Source organism: Microtus oregoni, unplaced genomic scaffold, assembly GCF_018167655.1.
Source record: "Microtus oregoni isolate MIOR12 unplaced genomic scaffold, Mior012 000102F_ref0000329, whole genome shotgun sequence".
In the NCBI taxonomy this organism is placed as follows: Eukaryota; Metazoa; Chordata; class Mammalia; order Rodentia; family Cricetidae; genus Microtus; species Microtus oregoni.
Window position 1 is genome coordinate 361,586 of NW_024544716.1, and position 22,325 is coordinate 383,910.

Consider the following 22,325-nt stretch of genomic DNA (forward strand, 5'->3'; position numbering starts at 1 on the left):
ACGTCATGCCATGATTGCCTATTTCACTAGCCCACACCTCAGCCTCCATGGCTACTGTTGGTCTCCTGGCATCTTCTCCAACCAATCCCATCTTCTAGTTAGGAATCCAACCTTCCCATTGGCTGTTGCCTCATTTATGACATCATTCTCCCTCCAACCCTACCAGCACCTGGTAGAATCTTGGCGTTTCCATGGTGATCACTGTAAACAACTTTGGATCATCACAGGTCCAGGTGACCAGTGACCAGTGACCAGTGAGTGCTGTCTGATACTGGACACACTTGCCACTGAGGTCAGCTGATCAGAAAAAGCCGACCGATAATCTTGCTCCATTGTACTTTGGATTGCTGATCCTCTCCCCTTGACCATGTCAGGTAAGGATAGAGACTTTAAAACATGTGATCTTCTCCATTGACTTTTACTATACTAGTAAATCTTTGCTGAATGTGGATAGTATTGATGTTGATATAGATATCTAGATTTGAATGTCACATTTAGCTTTGGTTCTTACTAAGTAGGTGATTTTAGACAAAAAGTTTATTCTCAAGTGTTTTCCATCCGCCTCAAGGAGTGAACAGTGTCACTATGCTTGGGTCCTGTACTGTTGGGTTTTCAGAAGAAAGTGAAGAGGGAATAAAATCAGGCTCTTTTGGATGGTATTAAACTACAGAGACACGGGAACATGAACAAGGCACGCAGAGATCTAGCACTCCACACCACTAATGAGACAGTCTCCCCCCACTACTGTTTCCAGTCTTAGTTCAAAATTCAGGACGACTCTAACAGTATTGGTCACACCACAGATGGTGGCACACAACTATAATCACAACACAGAGAGAACTGGGTGGGATGGAGATCAGTTCAAGTCTGACATGCTCTACACTGGCCTCTCTCCATACTCACCAAATGAATATTGACTATGGACAAAATGGCGACTGCCATGTTGTGCAGTCACTTGGACTTCCCTGGATTAAACATGGAGAGTGGAAGAGAATAACAGGACTGTGGAATCTGAGAAGGCAGTTGTTGTACTGAAATTAATATTGACAGTGTTGCTGGAAGGACAGACCCACAGGAAGTCAGGGAAGGGGGCAAACACAGTACGGGTCTAGAAAGTATATAAATATATGAAGGCACACTGCAGAGGGGACCCTGGTGGTCCACAATGGTAGTTTAGAACACAATGTTGAAGACGACCACAGATTATAATCAAAACAGACAAGGCATTGTCATTTCCCAAGCCATGTTTAACCAAACGTACTGTTCAGATTAGTCTGTCCAAAGGTTCCCTGGCACATATAGAAAGAATATCCTGATCTGGTCCCTGGCTCTTACACTCCATCCAGACCACTTTCTGCCCAGTTCCCCATGTCTCATGTGCACTGGTGGTGTTGGATAGGACCAACTGGGGCTGCGAAGTCCAGTCAGTTAGAGTCTGACCATGGCAACTGACACGCTGTTGTGAGGGGGGATTCTCACAAGGATTCCCCCTTAGAAGAGATATAAAAATTAACAGTTACTGAGGAGCTGTTAAGAAAACAATTTAATCAACAGATATTAAATTGAGAAGCAATCATATTCAGAGATGAACCCCATAAAACATTCGCAGTCTCAAGAGGACACACTAAACTGGTGCAAACACGAAGAAATGTTGTCAGTAGGTTGTATTTCTGAAATCATATTTGAATAATGCTTAAAAGTTATAAGATTATAAGAGATCCTCAATTATACAAGAAATGCAAGGGGAAAAAAGAGAGAGGGGGAAGGAATAATTACCGCAATTTGGTACACATTTGTTAAACATCATTTCAGAAAAAAACTCAATAAAATAGAGATTGGCCTGGTGGACATGGCAGGGGCTCCAGCACCAGCACTTTAGAGGCAGAAGCAGACCTGTCTGTGTGATTTCAAAGCCAGACTGATCAACGTAGAGTGAGTTTAGGTCACTCTATATGTAAGATCTGCAGAGAACAGGACAAAGTTCCAGGTATGGAATATGCCTATGGGTCTCTTCCCAATAAAAACCTCTCTTGTAGAATATATTTGCGAGGAAGTGTCCCAACAGGCACTATTATATTACAATCAGGAAAAAGGAGCATCGTGTCTAGATCTGAGTGAGCATTAAGCCAGATTGACCAGGATTTCCATGCCCACACAGGAAAAAGCAGACAGTTCATCTAGTGATTGTCATCCTTCAAAGCCCCACCGATCAATCTTAACCCATTTGCTGGCATATGTAAGGGAACATAGATGCTAGACTCTCCCACTCAGTACAACCTGGAGATAACACAGTCCCTCCCAGGGGGTAGAAAGCTTCCATCTCAACTTTTTCCAACTCTCTTCTTGCTTCCTACAGAAAATTGCCAAAGTGCACCTTTCACTGGGACAGAATGTGCTCTGCAACCCTCTGTGCCTGTGCTGAGGAATGCCACACCCTCAGCAGGAACTGTGTGCAATTTCTATGGGGTCTGCACCCCAGCTGTGAGCTCAGCATGGCTCCTGTCATCAGACTCCAGCACATGCTGCCAGCAGCTCATGGACAGTGCCTGTCTTTACCAACGAGCTGGCACGACCATGCTGACTGAGCCAACTGACCAGAACCAGATCTCTACTTCGACATTTTCCTATCCAGGTGTTCTCCACTGGGATCTCAGAGAAAGCACCACCAGAAGGGAAGCTCCATTCCTGGATGCCCCTGTAACTGTCATTGACCAGAATACCACCCCCTCGTCTAGGTCTATAACAGCCCAGTGTGACAATACTTTCCATATCAATGCATTACCGCCATCCTATCCAACACTGTCTGCCTGCCTTGTACAGGCAACGCCATCAAATCTACCAGATCAACGATATATCCTGGCACCTTGCTACCTGGATGGAAGTCAGGTCTATTACAATGACCAGAACAGCCTGGGTCCTCCGATGGCTGAAGAATTCTGGCAGTGCCTGCAGGCCTATGGCTCTGTGTCCTGCTCTGGGAATCAGGCTTCCTCTCAGCACCCAGGGATGGTGATGGCACTACAGGAGATTCAGCCAATGAACATCCAAACACCTTTCTCCACCTGTCCCATCTACTGGCCCACATCTGCTCAAACCATGCCAGACACCAGTCTTCAAGGTGAGTAAAGCCAGGAAGGGAGGTGTGAGATCAGCCCTCAGAGGAGACACAGCTCTACCTTTCAGAAGTGGATGTCCACACAGAGGAAGAATGGGAGTCCTGACATGTAGGCTATTGCTCAGGCTCATTACCCCTAAATTCAGTCTCTATAATGAGAGAGAATACAGGAAAGTGAGTGATATTAAACCTTCATTAAGACATGTCCAAGGACCACACCACAGGAACGCATTTCACTGCCAAGGCTAATCAGGCCCATGTAGCAGCTCACTAAAATCACCTCCTTCCTAATCTATGTCTCCAGATTCTAGATGACATCGAGAATTTTATCTGTTTTTCTACAACTAAGTTTCCCCTGAGTTGAAACTAGTATCCAGAGAAATGGAACCCTGAATCTGTAGTGGAGGAAGTCTTCTCCCACACTCCAAGTGTCCGCTGTGACAGTCTGCCTTGACCTTTGTAATATTGATAAGCAGGGTTGAAGCATCTCACCCTATCTGTCATGATCAACCTCTCTCTTTTTCTCTGTCTCTTTTCCTCCTCTACATTTCTCTTCCACTTTCTCTTTTTCTTTTACTCTTTCTTTCTGAATCTTCAGCAGTGACCCAAGGCCAAGACTATGTAGACATGTTCTCTGTTACAAAGTTGATGCTCAAAGCTTTCGCAGTCTTACATTTTGACATCACTAACAAAAATTCTGTGAAACGTGAACCTTAAGGAATGTCAGGGCTTTTGAACCGCTTGCCTTTCAGAATTGAGGAACTGATATGGATACCTAAACCCAAATAAAAATCCAGGCTTCAGGGGCCATATGAGTAATACAATGAACAGAAAGAAACTGGTGGAGATGAGTAAGATTAGGAAACAGTGAGCAACACAACCTGTCTCAGAGCAAACTCCCAAGGCAATGAGAGGCACTGTTTCAAAGGAAAATGGGGGAGAAAGGGAAGAGCGCACACCAAGGAATTCTGTCACCTCCCCATGATCACTAAGCATGTACACACCACACAAACACAAGAGAAAACGTGATCTCACACGGTCATGAGAAACAAATGAGTAGTTACTATGTGTCTCCAAAGAGGGCTGCTTTCCCTGCTCCTCCAGCAGAGCTCATAGCAATGCCTGCAACACTGCTGCACGAGCCTCAGTGCTCAGGTACACTGAAAGCGGGGGTAGCATCTCACTTACCAGGCACTGACTTCGAACTTCCTCTTTTTCAGTGGTGGAGAGGGAGACAACCCTGGGGTTGACACCTTCAGGGCAGACACTGTGTCTGCTGCAGAGTCCAGACCTCGGCAATGCCTGCACCCAGGATGCCCAGATGAAGACAGCACCTGTCAGTGGGAACAGGTCATTAATTGCCCTCATGCACAGTCCTTCTGAATTCCTGGCCTTGCCTCCAGCCCCAAGCCTGGAAAAGACACAGAAGAACAATGCAGATGAGATGAATGCTGAGCAATCAACACCTCTGGATTCCTATGAGGGCACAAAATGTAACCAAGACGCATCACCCCTCCCTTCAGCATACCCTGGCATGCAGCAGCCCTTGAACTACAGTGATGTTGGGAGCCTGAGGCAGAAGCTAGCTTCTCAAAATGCCACTTTGGGAAACAGTAGCCTTGGTCTGGAAGACCCTGAGGCTCTGCAGAGTGTCATGGAGTCTAGCAATGACTTTGCAGACATGACTACTCTGGTGGCAGATATTCACCTTCCCCAACTCTTAAACTTCAACACTGGCCTTGACCAAATGGAAGATCACACAGCAAGCCAAACCAAAGACTCCAAAGACATCAGGAGGGACCAGGCCCAGTCACGCACCAGCATCTTTAGTGGACTATCTGAACTGGGCATCAAGAAAAACCAGAAAGTCTCTGATGTGTTTCATGGAGCTCTTCAGGCCAGAACCCATCACGAGGATATGCTGAAGGAAGATGATCCTGGAACCATAGACAACACGGCCAACCACGTGCAGGGCAAATCTCAGATATTTGTACCCAAGAGGCCCAGCGTAGCAAGGGCACAGGGGAAAGAAAAGGCCAAGGACACCAGAGGAAACAGCTCCAAGAAAACAGAGGAGCTGAAGCCATCAAGTCACAGAGTCAAGGCAGAAGAGAAGCCCGCCATCCCAAAGACCAAGAGGAAGAGGAATCCACCTGAGCTCAGCCATGACAGCTTTAAGAAGCCTCGAACTCACCTCGGCATGCACATGCTGGCGTCTGTGCAGGTCTTTCACCCACTGGGGAAGAAGAGTGAGAGGAAAACTGGCGTCTCCTCCTCCCGGGCTCTGCTGAACTTGAGCAGCAACAAAGATCCCAGGACAGGCCCAACCGCCACATCCCTGGGAGATGCGCCCCGTGAGGGTCGAGGCCCTGGTAGAATCCCGGGCAATGCTCAGAGAACAGAGAGCAGTGCTCCCAAGCGGTGTCCATCTCTGTGCCTGGATGAGCTGTCCCCAGCTGGGAAGGTCAAATTAGTACCTCTGCCTTTCCTAGCCCTGGACAAGCCTCAAGACAGACCTGTTTCCAGAAAGCTTCACTGCCTGGCTTCGCACAGGCCCACTACAGCTTACCCAGTGAGGTCTCAATCCCACACTGCTAGGCAACCCAAACTCAAGTCATCCCAACCAGCTCCTGCCAGCACATCACTGATGGCCTCTGACAAGTCGGCTCTGCCAGTTGCCACCAGTGCCACACGTCCAATTAGAAGCAAGCCCATCCAGTCTTGCCCTGGGCCTCAACCGCCTGCCTCTTTGCCTGCACCCTACAGAGCATCATCTCACACTTCACTCCACAGGGAGCCTCTTTCTTTTGCCACAAACAAGACCCTAGATCCTCCCCAGCCTCAATCCCAATACCTGCGGCAAGATTTCAGCCACTTACCAATTCCTTGGAAGAAAGTCAACATTCCGGGACCAGTCATCTCACAGCCTATCACTGAAGAGCAGAGGCCAGAGAGGGAGGCCATGAAGAGGCGGGCTCAACAGGAGAGAGAGAATGCTGCCAAGTGTACCTCTCTGGGAAAACCACAGCTTTTCCTTCAGAGGGAGAAAGATATGGAAATTTCGAGATATTATGGCTATGCAGTGTAAGTGCTGCCCAAACCTTTGGGACACAACGCTATTCATCACACACAGGTAAGATGTAGATACACATAGATATTCATGCATACATGAAGTTTAGAGGCTTAGCTGAATGTGTAGATATGTAGATACATACATAGTAATGCAGAATAATATTTAGATGTATGCATATATTTGAAGGGAAAGACATAGTTTATAAATTTATAAATATTTGAAGACACTATAATTGACTGTAGAAACTTAAGACTGCGATTTTATCCATGAGTATATAGAGAGGGCTTTGATGTCTTCCTTAGAACTTTACTATTTATGTTTCCTAATTACGTAATAATACATGTGACATAGATACAACATATGCTATAAGTCAGTGGTACTACTTATTTAATGTTATAGCTGTAGCAAAAAGCTCTAGTGGCAATAAGATTATTTTCCTGGAATTTAATTTTCAAGATTCTAGGATGATGTGGGAGTCCCCTCTGTATGCTGTGAATATGTTTTATTACCACTGGTCATTAATGAGTAAATCTGTTTCAGCCAATGACTGAGCAGGTCAAAGCCATGTAGGAAATTTGAACTGAGATGTAGAGAGAAAGCAGGCAAACTCAAAGAGATGCCATGTAGCTGCCGAAGGAGAAAGATGCCTCAATGCCCGAACATTGCCAATAGGTCACAGACTCACGGTGATAACAGGTTAATATTACTTGGCTTTATTAAGATGTTAGAGTTAGCCAGGAATATGCTGGGGTCATTGGCCGAACAGTACTGTAATTAATGTGATTTCTGTCTGATTATTCACGTCAGAGTTACTGAACATGGTAAGTTTCCTAGAGTGCATACTGTAAAGTGAACACACTACTGCTGTCGCCACATCTCCTCCCGTTTCAAACCTCAAACACGAGCCCTTTAGACATCAGTACTCTGCCTGCATTTCATGATATGAAACATAGGGTCCATGTGTGCATAATCAAGATCCTACCTTGAAAGAAATTCTACAAGGCGGAGTATCTTTCTGAGATGGGTTGATTTGGATTACTGGGTTTATCTCAAATTGTATCAATCTTTGAAATTATCCATTTAACATGTTTGTTTTTCGTGTGTGTGTGTGTGTGTGTGTGTGTGTGTGTTGTCCACATGAACTACTGCGTAACAAATGTATGGAGTGCCCAGAGAGGCCAAACCTGGGCATCAGTTCTCTGGAGTCTGTAATTAAGAGAGACTGAAAACCATCATGAGGTGCTCTGAATTCTACCTGGGGATTCTGCGAGAAAATCAAGTGTTCTTCTCTAAGGAGCCATCTCATCGAACCCGAGTTGAGTACACATAATGGACTGACATTTGATCGCCTGATATTTTCCTCCATCCTGACCTGTCCCTGAATCTTAACCTCCTTGCACTATTCTGTGCTCTAACTGTTTCAGAGTTTGTAACACATTGTCCTCTGAGGCATATGGCATTAACCTTGTATGGGGTGACACATAAGAAATAGAATTAATTTATATATAAGTTTAGTTTCTTGAGACAATGTTTCTCTTCATATCACTGAATATTTGGGAACTGACCTCGCTAATCAGGCTAGCCTTGAAATCACAAAGATCTGCCTGACACTGCCTTTGTAATGCCTTTGCCTGTGTCCCTGCCTCAAGAGTGCTGGGACTAAAGGAATGCACCAAAATCCCAGGTGAAAGCACCTTCCTTTCTGTATATGTGGGTCACCGATTTCCCCACCATGATTATGTGAGGATGTATGTTAGCAACAGTACATTTTTGATAGCTACCAAAAGTCACAGAGGCTGAACTGCTTGCGCTTACAACTGTAATTCAACACAGGTTCATTGTTCTGAAAAATTGCTACTCAAACAGAGATCATAGGAACGCCTTCCCCATCACTATAAGGGCCTAAGTGGAGAGGGCACAGAAGGAGGGGAGCATCTCACTTACCAGTCACTAACTTCTTCCTTGACTCTTTTTCAGTGTTGGAGAAGGGGGTGTCCCTGGGACTGACACCTCAGGACAGACAGTCCATCAGTTGCAGTCCACAATGTTGCTAGTATTCCACCCTGGATTCACAGATGAGGATGCCACCTGTTGATAGGGACAGGTCATTGACTGCCCCTATCCAAAGGTCTCCCAAATTCCTGGCCTTGCCAACAGCTCTCATCCTAGGCGGAAAAAAAAGAAAACAATGTGAATTAGACGACAGCCAATCTATCAATGCTTAAGGATCCCTTAAAGGCACACAGGAAACCTAGTCCCATCACTTCTCCCTTTAGCACACCCCAACTTGCAGCACACGCTGTGCTTTACTGACACTAACACCCTGAGGCAGAAGCTTGCTGTTGACCATGTCTCCTTGCTAAGCAGCACCTTTGGCCATCATGAGCCTGGCACATGCACACTGTGATGGTCTCCAGCATAGACTTTGCTGACATGACTACACCGGGGCCAGATATTCACCTTCCACAATTTTTCAAATAACTCAATGTATTAAACATATTCAGAGATGCACAGCATCCTTATCCAAAGACTCCATAGTCATCAGGAGGGAATAAGCTGGGGCTCATGAGCAAGACAAAACCAAGAGGACCAGAGAAAACAGCTTCAAGAAAACAGAGGAGCTGAAGCAGTTTAGGAAGAGTCAAGTCAGAAGAGAAGCACACCATCCCAGGAACAAAAGGAGGAGGAATCCACCTGTGCTCAGCCACCACAGCTTTAAGAAGCCTCGAACCCACCCCAGCATGCACACGCGGGAGTCCGGTAAGGGCTTTCACCTCTTTGGGGGGAAGTGAGAGAAGAAAACTGGCCTCCCCTGAACTCTGTCAACTCTTCCTGCTACTCTGTACTCTATTATTACAAGAGTTTATTGAATTTTGATCTCTGGGGAAGTGGCATTGGATATTCGCAGGGTGACCTTTATTCACTTTCTTTTAGTTCCTTGAGAGAGACTTCTCTCCAAAGCACTATATGTCCTGGTAATAACATCATAGACCAGGTTAGCCTTGAACTCAGTGATCTGCTAGACTCTGCCTCTGCCGCTTCCTCTGTCTTTTGAGTCCCTGCCTCAAGAGTGCTGCAACTAAAGATGTGCTTCAACAATGCAGGTAGAATCAAGATTCTTTCTGTACATGTGGATCACCAGGTTTCCCAGCATGATTTGATGAAGAGTCCATGTGTAGGCAAGGCGATTCTTGCTACTGACCTAAAATCACAAGAGACTTAACTGAATGTATTGACTTAGCTGTATGTATTTACAACTGCAACTCAACTCAGATTCTTTTTTCTGACAGTACCTTTGTTTCACTTGTTGGCTGGACTTCTGACAATGCCTATCTACTTCCAGATAGTACAACATCTGGATTTGACTCAAGGAATGTATTCAACCTGTCCCTAGATATTTATGGTGTTTGTATTTTCTCAATAGGTAATCCCCAGCTACTGTGTAGACACAATACTGTCCATTCTAACAAAGCCTATTTGCTGTCCAGAGTCACTGGTCTAGATAAATATAACACAGCCAGCCGGAAAGGATCCCACAACCTGTATCCAAGCAACCTGACAGGGGCACGATTGACTACAAGAGAATGAAGGAAAGCAATAGTTTAGGGAGGTCTCTTGTTTGATCACTCTCTCTGTGTTTTTTAACTACAGAATTTGGGACTCCGTGATTCTACTGGGCTTCACTGTACTCCTCAGAAAAACAGAAAGGCATTTGAATGGATATACATTCATGTTAAGATGATTATTTTAATCTTTATGTTTTCAAATTAAGTGTCTGGTAGAATAACACTTGTTGAACAAAGCTCAGGAATTATTTTACATATTAAAGCAATTAACAAAAAGATGTACTGAATTCTTCTCATGGACTTTAAGTCTCATTGTACTATTTATTCAATGAACAGATTTTATTCCGTATATTGTATACTGACAACAGCACTCAGTTCCCACCACCTGGCCATTCCTTAGCTCTCACCAAATATCTTAGGCAATGTTCTTCTGCTTTATACTACTGCTTAAAATTTCATGAATGTCTATATGTAGAGATGTGTCACCAAGGATCCACATAGTGAGACAGGATAAGAAGATGTTTCTGTGGGACTGGATACATTTGGTACAATATAATTATCTCGAGTTCCAAGGATTCTCCTGCAATCACCTTGACTGCATTCATTGTTTTTACTGTAACCAGTTCCACTGTGTGCAGACGTCACGTATTTCTTATCATTTGCTCTGCTACTGGACACCAAGTTCAGGCCCTAACACAGGTATCCGAATCCTGAACAAACTGCAATGTACAGCAATGTGCAGAGAAATAACCCATCCAACGCCTTGGAACAGCATGGACAGGAGGAGTGGTAGACCTGGTTTGGTGTTTAAAGACACTGTATACTGAAATACACAGAGGGTACAATACTTCACATTACACCCACCAACTGATCTCCTGCTCCTACGGAAGCAATACTTGCAAGTCCCCAACTTTCAGATAACTCTCCACTTCTTTTTTTCTGTACCATCTAGAAAGATCAAGTCCAACTGATCTTAGCTAAAATATCTCGATGGGATAGTCATTTTATTCTAGGGTAAAACACCAGGCTACACTACTCTACCTGACTGCATTAGCTCTTACACTGCATTCCTGCTTGCATGACAGCCCCTGATATTTGGATGGACTGCATTGTACATGATCCATTTTGGCATAAGAGGCAATCATCTCACCACAACAGCAGCCACAGCCACTGAGTATCAGCAGCCAAAACTTTTACAGTTTTTCCATCAGCACCAAAAGCACACAGAAAAGGAAGTCGAGAAAGGAGACAGACTGGAGCAGTTCCATCAACACTTGCAGCTACACTAATCTCACGCAGAAGCACAAAGGTTTAGAAGGGAAATACAAAGGCCCATCCATTCCCTTCAATAAAGCAGTAGGAGTTCCCTTCCCACTGTGACCTGTGATCCTCTGAGTCACAGGAGATTCTGTTGTGCATCACGGTACAACATAAAAATTCCCTTCTATGAAAGCCAGCCTGCTAGCAGGAAGGGAGATTACAGTTCAGTCCAAGTCTGACTTCTAGATATCCTACATCTGAAACAGAGGGACGGGACAATCATCTACTTCTTACTCATACCAAATAAAAGGATCCAAAGAGCTTCATCTTTTGGGAGGTCTTGAAGAGTTTCTTGACCGACATCTCCTGAGTCTTAAGATCATTTCTGGGACATAGAATATAGCAGGCATATGGCTTCAGTGAGTGCCACATTTCCACTCATTCAGGGTCCCATTTCTCAACTTCTCTAACTTACTTTTGCTCTCCTTGGAGATGCAGTCCATAATTTTCAGGCACTGTGACGATACCACGGTACCACCGACGATAAGAAATGTTTCGTACACATGTGAGCAGGCTCTGTGCAGACCTGCCAATGCCAATTCTATCAGGGGATAGCCTTTGTGCAAAGTCACACACTAAGCAGATTCTCTAAATAGGGAGGGCAGTCTATTCCACTGCAGCTTGCAAAGATCCCCTCACATGGAATTTTGTAATCTAGATAATACAACAAGTCCCTTCAGCTCCTAGTTTTCAGGATTCTCATGGGGCCAGGGCACATCATAACAGCTCTTACGCATCTGGTAGTATCAAACCAATCTCTTTACACTGACTCAAAGACAAGAACATGGCCATCATATACCCATCCACATGAATGCAGTGTTGAATTTACTTGAGTGTATTATTGAACACAGCATGGTCTGTGTTTTAGTTTGCTCTCACCTATATACTTGGCACAACTAAGAGTTTTGTCATTTTGAGTTAAAGACTTCAGGAGTTCATTGACAGGGTATGTGGATTTTAGTTAATTTCTTTCATAAAATGCAGTCAGCGTGAGTAATGTCACCTAACAATGTACATTCCTACAGAATGGGAGAACAAACACCTTCTCACCCAAGTCAACAGTAATGATCTTGTGGGATTACCCACGTTACTTGAAAGTGAAGGAATGTTGGGTTACAAGCACTGGGCATCATTTTTATATGTAGATGTGTAAAATAAAGCAAAAACTCACATGGATATGGTATATGGGACAGGAAATCAAAGTCCCTAGGGCTCTTTCATTAATGGAAGCCAGCAACACAGCTATGTAAAGTGCTCCCCTAGTAATGGGGCAAGGCACAAGAAAGACATCAGAGATCACCCACAATGCACTATTCCATTGACACCTCTGGACCATGTTATTAATGGGAACCCCAAAATTGAATAATAATGAACAAATTGGTCAGAAAAATGCTTACTTTGCGATGCTACTTGGAGCACAACTGAGATACAACAGAGGGGCAATAGTGACGACTTCAAGTACCAATGCACACTCTCCTATTTAGCTTATATAGCATAAAACAAACCAGGATCCTAAGGAAAGAGGATAGTTCAATTCAGTGGTTGCCTCCCGGAAGTAGCCTCTCAGACTGATTGTGAAACATGATCTTTTTTTTGAATATTTATTTATTATGTATACAATATTCTGTCTGTGTGTATGCCTGCAGGCCAGAAGAGGGCACCAGACCCCATTACCCATGGTTTTGAGCCATCACGTGGTTGCTGGGAATTGAACTCAGGACCTTTGGAAGTCAGCAGGCAATGCTCTTAATCTCTGAGCCATCTCTCCAGCCCCTGGAACATGATCTTTATCATTAAATGACAGAGAAGGACCTAGTCTATGCTCGGCAATACTATACAAACACAGTGGAACTTGGAATATAAAAGAATGTTGGCTGAGCAAATCTAAAGAGTGCCAGGAAGGAGAAATCCCCTGTGGTCTCTGATTTACCTCTTACCTCAATGTACTGCCTTGGTCTCCTGTTCTGGATTGCTTAAACAATGGTCTGTAAAGCATAACATGAAAGACACTTGATCCTGCACCAAGTTAGCTGAGATTTCTCTGTTTAGGTCTGTATCTCATTTTTTAATTGGGTTATTTGAAATGTTGATGTCTAATTTCTTGAGTTCTTTACATATTTTGGAGATCAGTCCTTTGTCTGATGTGGGGTTGGTGAAGATCTTTTCCCATTCAGTAGGCTGCCTTTTTCTCTTATTGACTGTGTCCTTTGCTTTACAGAAGTTTCTCAGTTTCAGGAAGTTCCATGTATTAATTGTTGCTCTCAGGGTCTGTGCTACTGGGGTAATATTTAGGAAGTGGTCTCACGTGTCCATGCATTGAAGACTACTTCCCACTTTCTCTTCTATTAGGTTCTGTGTGGTCAGATTTATATTAAGATCCATTTAGACTTGAGTTTTGTGCATGGGGATAGATATGAATGTTCAACATCCTTAGCAGTCAGGGAAATGAAGATCAAAATAACTCTGAGATACCATCTTACACCTGTCAGAATGACTAAGATCAAAAACTCCAACGATGCTTATGCTGGAGAGGATGTGGAATAAGGAGAATACTCATCCATTGCTGGTGGGAAAGAAAACTTGTACAACCACTTTGGAAATCAGTATGGTGGTTTCTCAGAAAATTGGCCATCAACCTACCTCAGAATCCAGCAATGCCACTCCTAGGCATATTCCCAAAAGATGTTCAATCATACTCTAAAGACGTTTGTTTGACTATGTTCATAGCAGCATTATTTGTAACAGCCAGAACATGGAAACAACCTCAACCAATGAATGACATCTTGAAATTTGCGTGCAAAAGGGTGGAACTAGAAAACACCATCCTGAGTGAGGTAACCCAGACCCAAACAGATGAATATGGTATGTACTCACTATGTATGTATGTAAAAAAGTGGATACTAGCTATAAACAAAGGATATTGAGGCTATATTTCATAATCCTAGTGAAGTTAAGGAACAAGGTGAACCCTAAGAAAAACGTATATAGATCCACCTGGGAAGGGGAAATAGCCAAGATCACCTGACAAAATTGGGAATATCGGTGTAGAGGGGAGAATGGAGGATGGAAGGGGAAGAGGAAAGTAGAAGGGGAGGGGTGAGGAGAACTTGAGGGAATAGGATAGTCTAGATGGAGGAAGGTCAGAGATGAGAGCAAGGAAAGAGATATTTTGATTGAGGGAGCCATTATGGGACTAGTATGAAACCTTGGCTCTAGAGAAATTCCCAGGAATCCAAAAGGATGACCCCAGCTAAGACTCTAAGCAACAGAGGAGAGGGTGCCCGAACTGGCCTTGCCCTGTGAACAAACTGATGAATATTTTAAATATCACCATAGAACCTTCATCCAGCAATTGATGGAAACAGAGGCAAAGACCTGCATCAGAGCACGGAACTGAGCTTCCAAAGTCCAGTTAAAGAATGGGAGGAGTAAGAATATGAGCAAAGAGGTCAAGACCATGATGGGGACACCCACTGAAACAGTCTACCTGAGCTAATGGGAGCTCACCAAATCCAGCCATACTGGGAAGGAACAAGAAGCTAAATAAGAAGGTGAACCCAAAGAAAAACATATAGTTATCCTCCTGGATATTGGGAGTAGACAAGATTGCCGGGCAAAAAACTGGGATCTTGGGAGTGGGGTGGGATGGGGGTAAAGGGAGATGGGGAGAGAAAAGTGAGAAGGGGAGGATGGGGGGTACTTGGGGGAATGGGATGGTTGGTATACAGGAAGGGTGGATATGGGAGCAGGGAAGTATATATCTTAATTAAGGGAGGGATCTTAGGGTTGGCAAGAGACTTGAACTAAAGGGGCTCCCAGGTGCCCAGGGAAATGTCCCCCGATTAGTTCCTTGGGCAGCTGAGGATAGGGAACCTGAAATGGCCCTATCCTATAGCCATACTGATGAATATCTTGCATATCACCATAGAACCTTCTTCTGGCGATGGATGGAGATAGACACAGAGACCCACATTGGAGCACCGGAATGAGCTCCCAAGGTCCCAATGAGGAGCAGAAGGAGGGAGAACATGAGCAAGGAAGTCAGGACCGCGAGAAGTGCACCCACCCACTGAGACAGTGGGGCTGATCTATTGGGAGCTCACCAAGGCCAGCTGGACTGGGACTGAAAAAGCATGGGATAAAACCGGACTCTCTGAACATGGTGGACAATGAGGGCTGATGAAAAGCCAAGGACGATGGCACTGGGTTTTGATCCTACTGCATGTACTGGCTTTGTGGGAGCCTAGCCAGTTTGGATGCTCACCTTCCTAGACCTGGATGGATGGGGGAGACCTTGGACTTCCCACAGGGCAGGGAACCCTGACTGCTCTTCAGACTGGAGAGGGAGGGGGAGAGAAGTGGGGGGACTGGGAGGGAAATGGAAGGCTGGGAGGAGGCAGAAATGTTTTTTTTTCCATAAAGAAATAAATAAATAAAAAGAAAATGTAACACCCGATTTTGTGTTACACCCTCGGTACAGTTCGCGAGCCACTGTACCGAACGCGAGTCCAGCAAGAGCATGGAGATTGAAAAGAACAACACACAGAGACCAGTGTCATTCAAAGGAAGATCAGCCAAATGCCATTTATTCAGACTTGGGGAGATCTTTATGTTCCTAACTACTGCACAAGCATCTCTGCCCAGGCAGGTGGGAAATGACCATATTAACAAAGGAGTAAATGCCCTGCAGCTAATCACCAGGCAGGGCAGGGAGAGCACAGAAACACACAGGAAGCTTAGTTAGCTGATCATAAACTGTCCCCAGGAATGCACCCCAGGAATAGGGGGACCAGGATCCTACAAGAAAAGCCAAAACAAAAAGAAAAATAATAAAAGAAAAAAGAAAAGAAAAAAAAAGAATAGGACCAAACTAGTCCTTCTGAAAGTTGTTGACAGTTGCATGGCTGGGGCAGACTGAGGGGCCACTGACAATAGCACCAGAATTTATCCCTACTGCTTGGGCTGGCTTTTTGGGAACCCATTCTCTTTGGATGTATACCTTGTTCAGCCTAGATATAGTAGGGAGGGCCTTGGACTTTCCACAAACCAATGTGCATTACCCTCTCTGAGGATTGGATAAGGGTTGTGTGAGAGGATGTGAGGAGGGACTGGGAGAAGGGAAGAAGTGGTAACTTGGATTGGTAATTTTTTAAAACATAATCAATTAAAAACCATTCAGAGTAGCTGAGTCTAGGCAGCACAACAGCAACAAGAGACTGAAAAGGGGAACAGTTGTATCCATGCCCACCTTCAGCCATTAGGTTGCCTGTTCCTACCAGCAGCATCCAAATAAAAGCATCTTCATGATACTCAGTGGACCACTGATCTGGAAGATCAAAGTGGCATCACCCATGAGTGTAATGATGATGGGTCAGGCTGGTCCAAGAGTAAAAACATACAAAGAAGGGATGAAAGAATACGAGAGAGTTGTCAGTCCAGCATGGGCCAGCACAGAATAAGGAAGGACTGTAGGAGAAGCTGTTCTTCCTTTTGGAGACTACAGCTCCCAGCATCCCCCTGGACTGGAAGCCCCAAAGGACAGGGCATTTCTCCCAGACGCCTGTGAGTTCCCCGTTAAAAACAGGGGTCACCACGCTCTCTCTCTCTCTCTCTCTCTCTCTCTCTCTCTCTCTGCCCTTCTCTCCTTTCATCTCTGCACACCTGTCCCTTACTTGTTGTTACCCCCCCATTAAAGTGCACCCACGTGGGACCGCAGCATGTCTGTGTCTCCTTCCTAACCCCAAATCGCCCTGTGTCTCGCGTAATGTCTCCACTCTCTAACCCCACAGACAGACAAACAAGACAAAAAAGAATAACAGAAGCAACAAGAAGACAAGTGTCTTAGAGTTCATCAACATGCACGCAGCACACTGAGCCCTGACCTTGCACATAGTCACAAAGGAACACTTTGATCTCTTCCTTGGGTCATGGACAGATGCTGATGGCACAAAAGCCAGACGCACTGCAATGGCCTATCACCTGAGTTCCCTCAACAGCAGTTCTCCCTCCTGCCCAAGACTACTCACTGTATGTAAGTGTAGGCTGATGGGACACTTTCTGTTGGAAGGTGACGCATCATGTGTACATTACACACCGCTTCATCAGTGAACCTTATGAGAGCACTGCCATGATAGCCTAGGCTAAACGCCATGGGAAGTGGCACGTCCATGCCATGATTGCCTCTTTCACTAGCCCACACCTCAGCCTCCATGGCTACTGTTGGTCTCCTGGCATCTTCTCCAACCAATCCCATCTTCTAGTTAGGAATCCAACCTTCCCATTGGCTGTTGCCTCATTTATGACATCATTCTCCCTCCAACCCTACCAGCACCTGGTAGAATCTTGGTGTTTCCATGGTGATGACTGTAAACAACTTTGGATCATCACAGGTCCAGGTGACCAGTGACCAGTGAGTGCTGTCTGATACTGGACACACTTGCCACTGAGGTCAGCTGATCAGAAAAAGCCGACCGATTATCTTGCTCCATTGTACTTTGGATTGCTGATCCTCTCCCCTTGACCATGTCAGGTAAGGATAGAGACTTTAAAACATGTGATCTTCTCCATTGACTTTTACTATACTAATAAATCTTTGCTGAATGTGGATAGTATTGATGTTGATATAGATATCTAGATTTGAATGTCACATTTAGCTTTGGTTCTTACTAAGTAGGTGATTTTAGACAAAAAGTTTATTCTCAAGTGTTTTCCATCCGCCTCAAGGAGTGAACAGTGTCACTATGCTTGGGTCCTGTACTGTTGGGTTTTCAGAAGAAAGTGAAGAGGGAATAAAATCAGGCTCTTTTGGATGGTATTAAACTACAGAGACACGGGAACATGAACAAGGCACGCAGAGATCTAGCACTCCACACCACTAATGAGACAGTCTCCCCCCACTACTGTTTCCAGTCTTAGTTTAAAATTCAGGGCGACTCTAACAGTATTGGTCACACCACGGATGGTGGCACACAACTATAATCACAACACAGAGAGAACTGGGTGGGATGGAGATCAGTTCAAGTCTGACATGCTCTACACTGGCCTCTCTCCATACTCACCAAATGAATATTGACTATGGACAAAATGGCGACTGCCATGTTGTGCAGTCACTTGGACTTCCCTGGATTAAACATGGAGAGTGGAAGAGAATAAGAGGACTGTGGAATCTGAGAAGGCAGTTGTTGTACTGAAATTAATATTGACAGTGTTGCTGGAAGGACAGACCCACAGGAAGTCAGGGAAGGGGGCAAACACAGTACGGGTCTAGAAAGTATATAAATATATGAAGGCACACTGCAGAGGGGACCCTGGTGGTCCACAATGGTAGTTTAGAACACAATGTTGAAGACGACCACAGATTATAATCAAAACAGACAAGGCATTGTCATTTCCCAAGCCATGTTTAACCAAACGTACTGTTCAGATTAGTCTGTCCAAAGGTTCCATGGCACATATAGAAAGAATATCCTGATCTGGTCCCTGGCTCTTACACTCCATCCAGACCACTTTCTGCCCAGTTCCCCATGTCTCATGTGCACTGGTGGTGTTGGATAGGATCAACTGAAGCTGCGAAGTCCAGTCAGTTAGAGTCTGACCATGGCAGCTGACACGCTGTTGTGAGGGGGGAGTCTCACACGGATTCCCCCTTAGAAGAGATATAAAAATTAACAGTCACTGAGGAGCTGTTAAGAAAACAATTTAATCAACAGATATTAAATTGAGAAGCAATCATATTCAGAGATGAACCCCATAAAACATTAGCAGTCTCAAGAGGACACACTAAACTGGTGCAAACACGAAGAAATGTTGTCAGTAGGTTGTATTTCTGAAATCATATTTGAATAATGCTTAAAAGTTATAAGATTATAAGAGATCCTCAATTATACAAGAAATGCAAGGGGAAAAAAGAGAGAGGGGGAAGGAATAATTACCTCAATTTGGTACACATTTGTTAAACATCATTTCAGAAAAAAACTCAATAAAATAGAGATTGGCCTGGTGGACATGGCAGGGGCTCCAGCACCAGAACTTTAGAGGCAGAAGCAGACCTGTCTGTGTGATTTCAAAGCCAGACTGATCAACGTAGAGTGAGTTTAGGTCACTCTATACTGTAAGATCTGCAGAGAACAGGACAAAGTTCCAGGTATGGAATATGCCTATGGGTCTCTTCCCAATAATAACCTCTGTTGTAGAATATATTTGCGAGGAAGTGTCCCAACAGGCATTATTATATTACAATCAGAGAAAAGGAGCATCGTGTCTAGATCTGAGTGAGGATTAAGCCAGATTGACCAGGATTTCCATGCCCACACAGGAAAAAGCAGACAGTTCATCTAGTGATTGTCATCCTTCATTGCCCCACCGATCAATCTTAACCCACTTGCTTGGCATATGTAAGGGAACATAGATGCTAGACTCTCCCACTCAGTACAACCTGGAGATAACCCAGTCCCTCCCAGGGGGTAGAAAGCCTCCATCTCAACTTTTTCCAACTCTCTTCTTGCTTCCTACAGAAAATTGCCAAAGTGCACCTTTCACTGGGACAGAATGTGCTCTGCAGCCCTCTGTGCCTGTGCTGAGGAATGCCACACCCTCAGCAGGAACTGTGTGCAATTTCTATGGGGTCTGCACCCCAGCTGTGAGCTCAGCATGGCTCCTGTCATCAGACTCCAGCACATGCTGCCAGCAGCTCATGGACAGTGCCTGTCTTTACCAACGAGCTGGCACGACCATGCTGACTGAGCCAACTGACCAGAACCAGATCTCTACTTCGACATTTTCCTATCCAGGTGTTCTCCACTGGGATCTCAGAGAAAGCACCACCAGAAGGGAAGCTCCGTTCCTGGATGCCCCTGTAACTGTCATTGACCAGAATACCACCCCATCGTCTAGGTCTATAACAGCCCAGTGTGACAATACTTTCCATATCAATGCATTACCGCCATCCTATCCAACACTGTCTGCCTGCCTTGTAGAGGCAACGACATCAAATCTACCAGATCAACGATATATCCTGGCACCTTGCTACCTGGATGGAAGTCAGGTCTATTACAATGACCAGAACAGCCTGGGTCCTCCGATGGCTGAAGAATTCTGGCAGTGCCTGCAGGCCTATGGCTCTGTGTCCTGCTCTGGGAATCAGGCTTGCTCTCTGCACCCAGGGATGGTGATGGCACTACAGGAGATTCAGCCAATGAACATCCAAACACCTCTCTCCACCTCTCCCATCTACTGGCCCACATCTGCTCAAACCATGCCAGACACCAGTCTTCAAGGTGAGTAAAGCCAGGAAGGGAGGTGTGAGATCAGCCCTCAGAGGAGACACAGCTCTACCTTTCAGAAGTGGATGTCCACACAGAGGAAGAATGGGAGTCCTGACATGTAGGCTGTGGCTCAGGCTCATTACCCCTAAATTCAGTCTCTATAATGAGAGAGAATACAGGAAAGTGAGTGACATTCAACCTTCATTAAGACATGTCCAAGGACCACACCACAGGAACGCATTTCACTGCCAAGGCTAATCAGGCCCATGCAGCAGCTCACTAAAATCACCTCCTTCCTAATCTATGTCTCCAGATTCTAGATGACATCGAGAATTTTATCTGTTTTTGTACAACTAAGTTTCCCCTGAGTTGAAACTAGTATCCAGAGAAATGGAACCCTGAATCTGACCTGGAGGAAGTCTTCTCCCACACTCCAAGTGTCTGCTGTGACATTCTCTAACACTTAAGCTCTAGTGACAGTCTGCTTTGACCTGTGTAATATTGATAAGCAGGGTTGAAGCATCTCACCCTATCTGTCACGATCAACCTCTCTCTTTTTCTCTGTCTCTTTTCCTCCTCTACATCTCTCTTCCACTTTCTCTTTTTCTTTTACTCTTTCTTTCTGAATCTTCAGCAGTGACCCAAGGCCAAGACTATGTAGACATGTTCTCTGTTACAAAGTTGATGCTCAAAGCTTTCGCAGTCTTACATTTTGACATCAGTAACAAAAATTCTGTGAAACGTGAACCTTAAGGAATGTCAGGGCTTTTGAACCGCTTGCCTTTCAGAATTGAGGAACTGATATGGATACCTAAACCCAAATAAAAATCCAGGCTTCAGGGGCCATATGAGTAATACAATGAACAGAAAGAAACTGGTGGAGATGAGTAAGATTAGGAAACAGTGAGCAACACAACCTGTCTCAGAGCAAACTCCCAAGGCAATGAGAGGCACTGTTTCAAAGGAAAATGGGGGAGAAAAGGAAGAGCGCACACCAAGGAATTCTGTCACCTCCCCATGATCACTAAGCATGTACACACCACACAAACACAAGTGAAAACGTGATCTCACACGGTCATGAGAAACAAATGAGTAGTTACTATGTGTCTCCAAAGAGGGCTGCTTTCCCTGCTCCTCCAGCAGAGCTCATAGCAATGCCTGCAACACTGCTGCAGGAGCCTCAGTGCTCAGGTGCACTGAAAGCGGGGGTAGCATCTCACTTACCAGGCACTGACTTCGAACTTCCTCTTTTTCAGTGGTGGAGAGGGAGACAACCCTGGGGTTGACACCTTCAGGGCAGACACTGTGTCTGCTGCAGAGTCCAGACCTCGGCAATGCCTGCACCCAGGATGCCCAGATGAAGACAGCACCTGCTAGTGGGAACAGGTCATTAATTGCCCTCATGCACAGTCCTTCTGAATTCCTGGCCTTGCCTCCAGCCCCAAGCCTGGAAAAGACACAGAAGAACAATGCAGATGAGATGAATGCTGAGCAATCAACACCTCTGGATTCCTATGAGGGCACAAAATGTAACCAAGACGCATCACCCCTCCCTTCAGCATACCCTGGCATGCAGCAGCCCTTGAACTACAGTGATGTTGGGAGCCTGAGGCAGAAGCTAGCTTCTCAAAATACCACTTTGGGAAACAGTAGCCTTGGTCTGGAAGACCCTGAGGCTCTGCAGAGTGTCATGGAGTCTAGCAATGACTTTGCAGACATGACTACTCTGGTGGCAGATATTCACCTTCCCCAACTCTTAAACTTCAACACTGGCCTTGACCAAATGGAAGATCACACAGCAAGCCAAACCAAAGACTCCAAAGACATCAGGAGGGACCAGGCCCACTCACGCACCAGCATCTTTAATGGACTATCTGAACTGGGCATCAAGAAAAACCAGAAAGTCTCTGATGTATTTCATGGAGCTCTTCAGGCCAGAACCCATCACGAGGATATGCTGAAGGAAGATGATCCTGGAACCATAGACA

General features: G+C 45.1%; 1 protein-coding gene across 1 annotated transcript; it reads left to right on the forward strand.

The window, feature by feature from the left end:
* The first annotated feature begins 367 nt into the window (after nt 1-367).
* LOC121443185 (uncharacterized protein C2orf78 homolog) lies at nt 368-6,203 on the forward strand. Its single transcript, XM_041644857.1, has 3 exons — nt 368-374; nt 2,357-3,118; nt 4,336-6,203. Exons 1-3 carry the CDS (start codon nt 368-370, stop codon nt 6,201-6,203), a joined length of 2,637 nt encoding a protein of 878 aa, XP_041500791.1.
* Nucleotides 6,204-22,325: the final 16,122 nt, after the last annotated feature.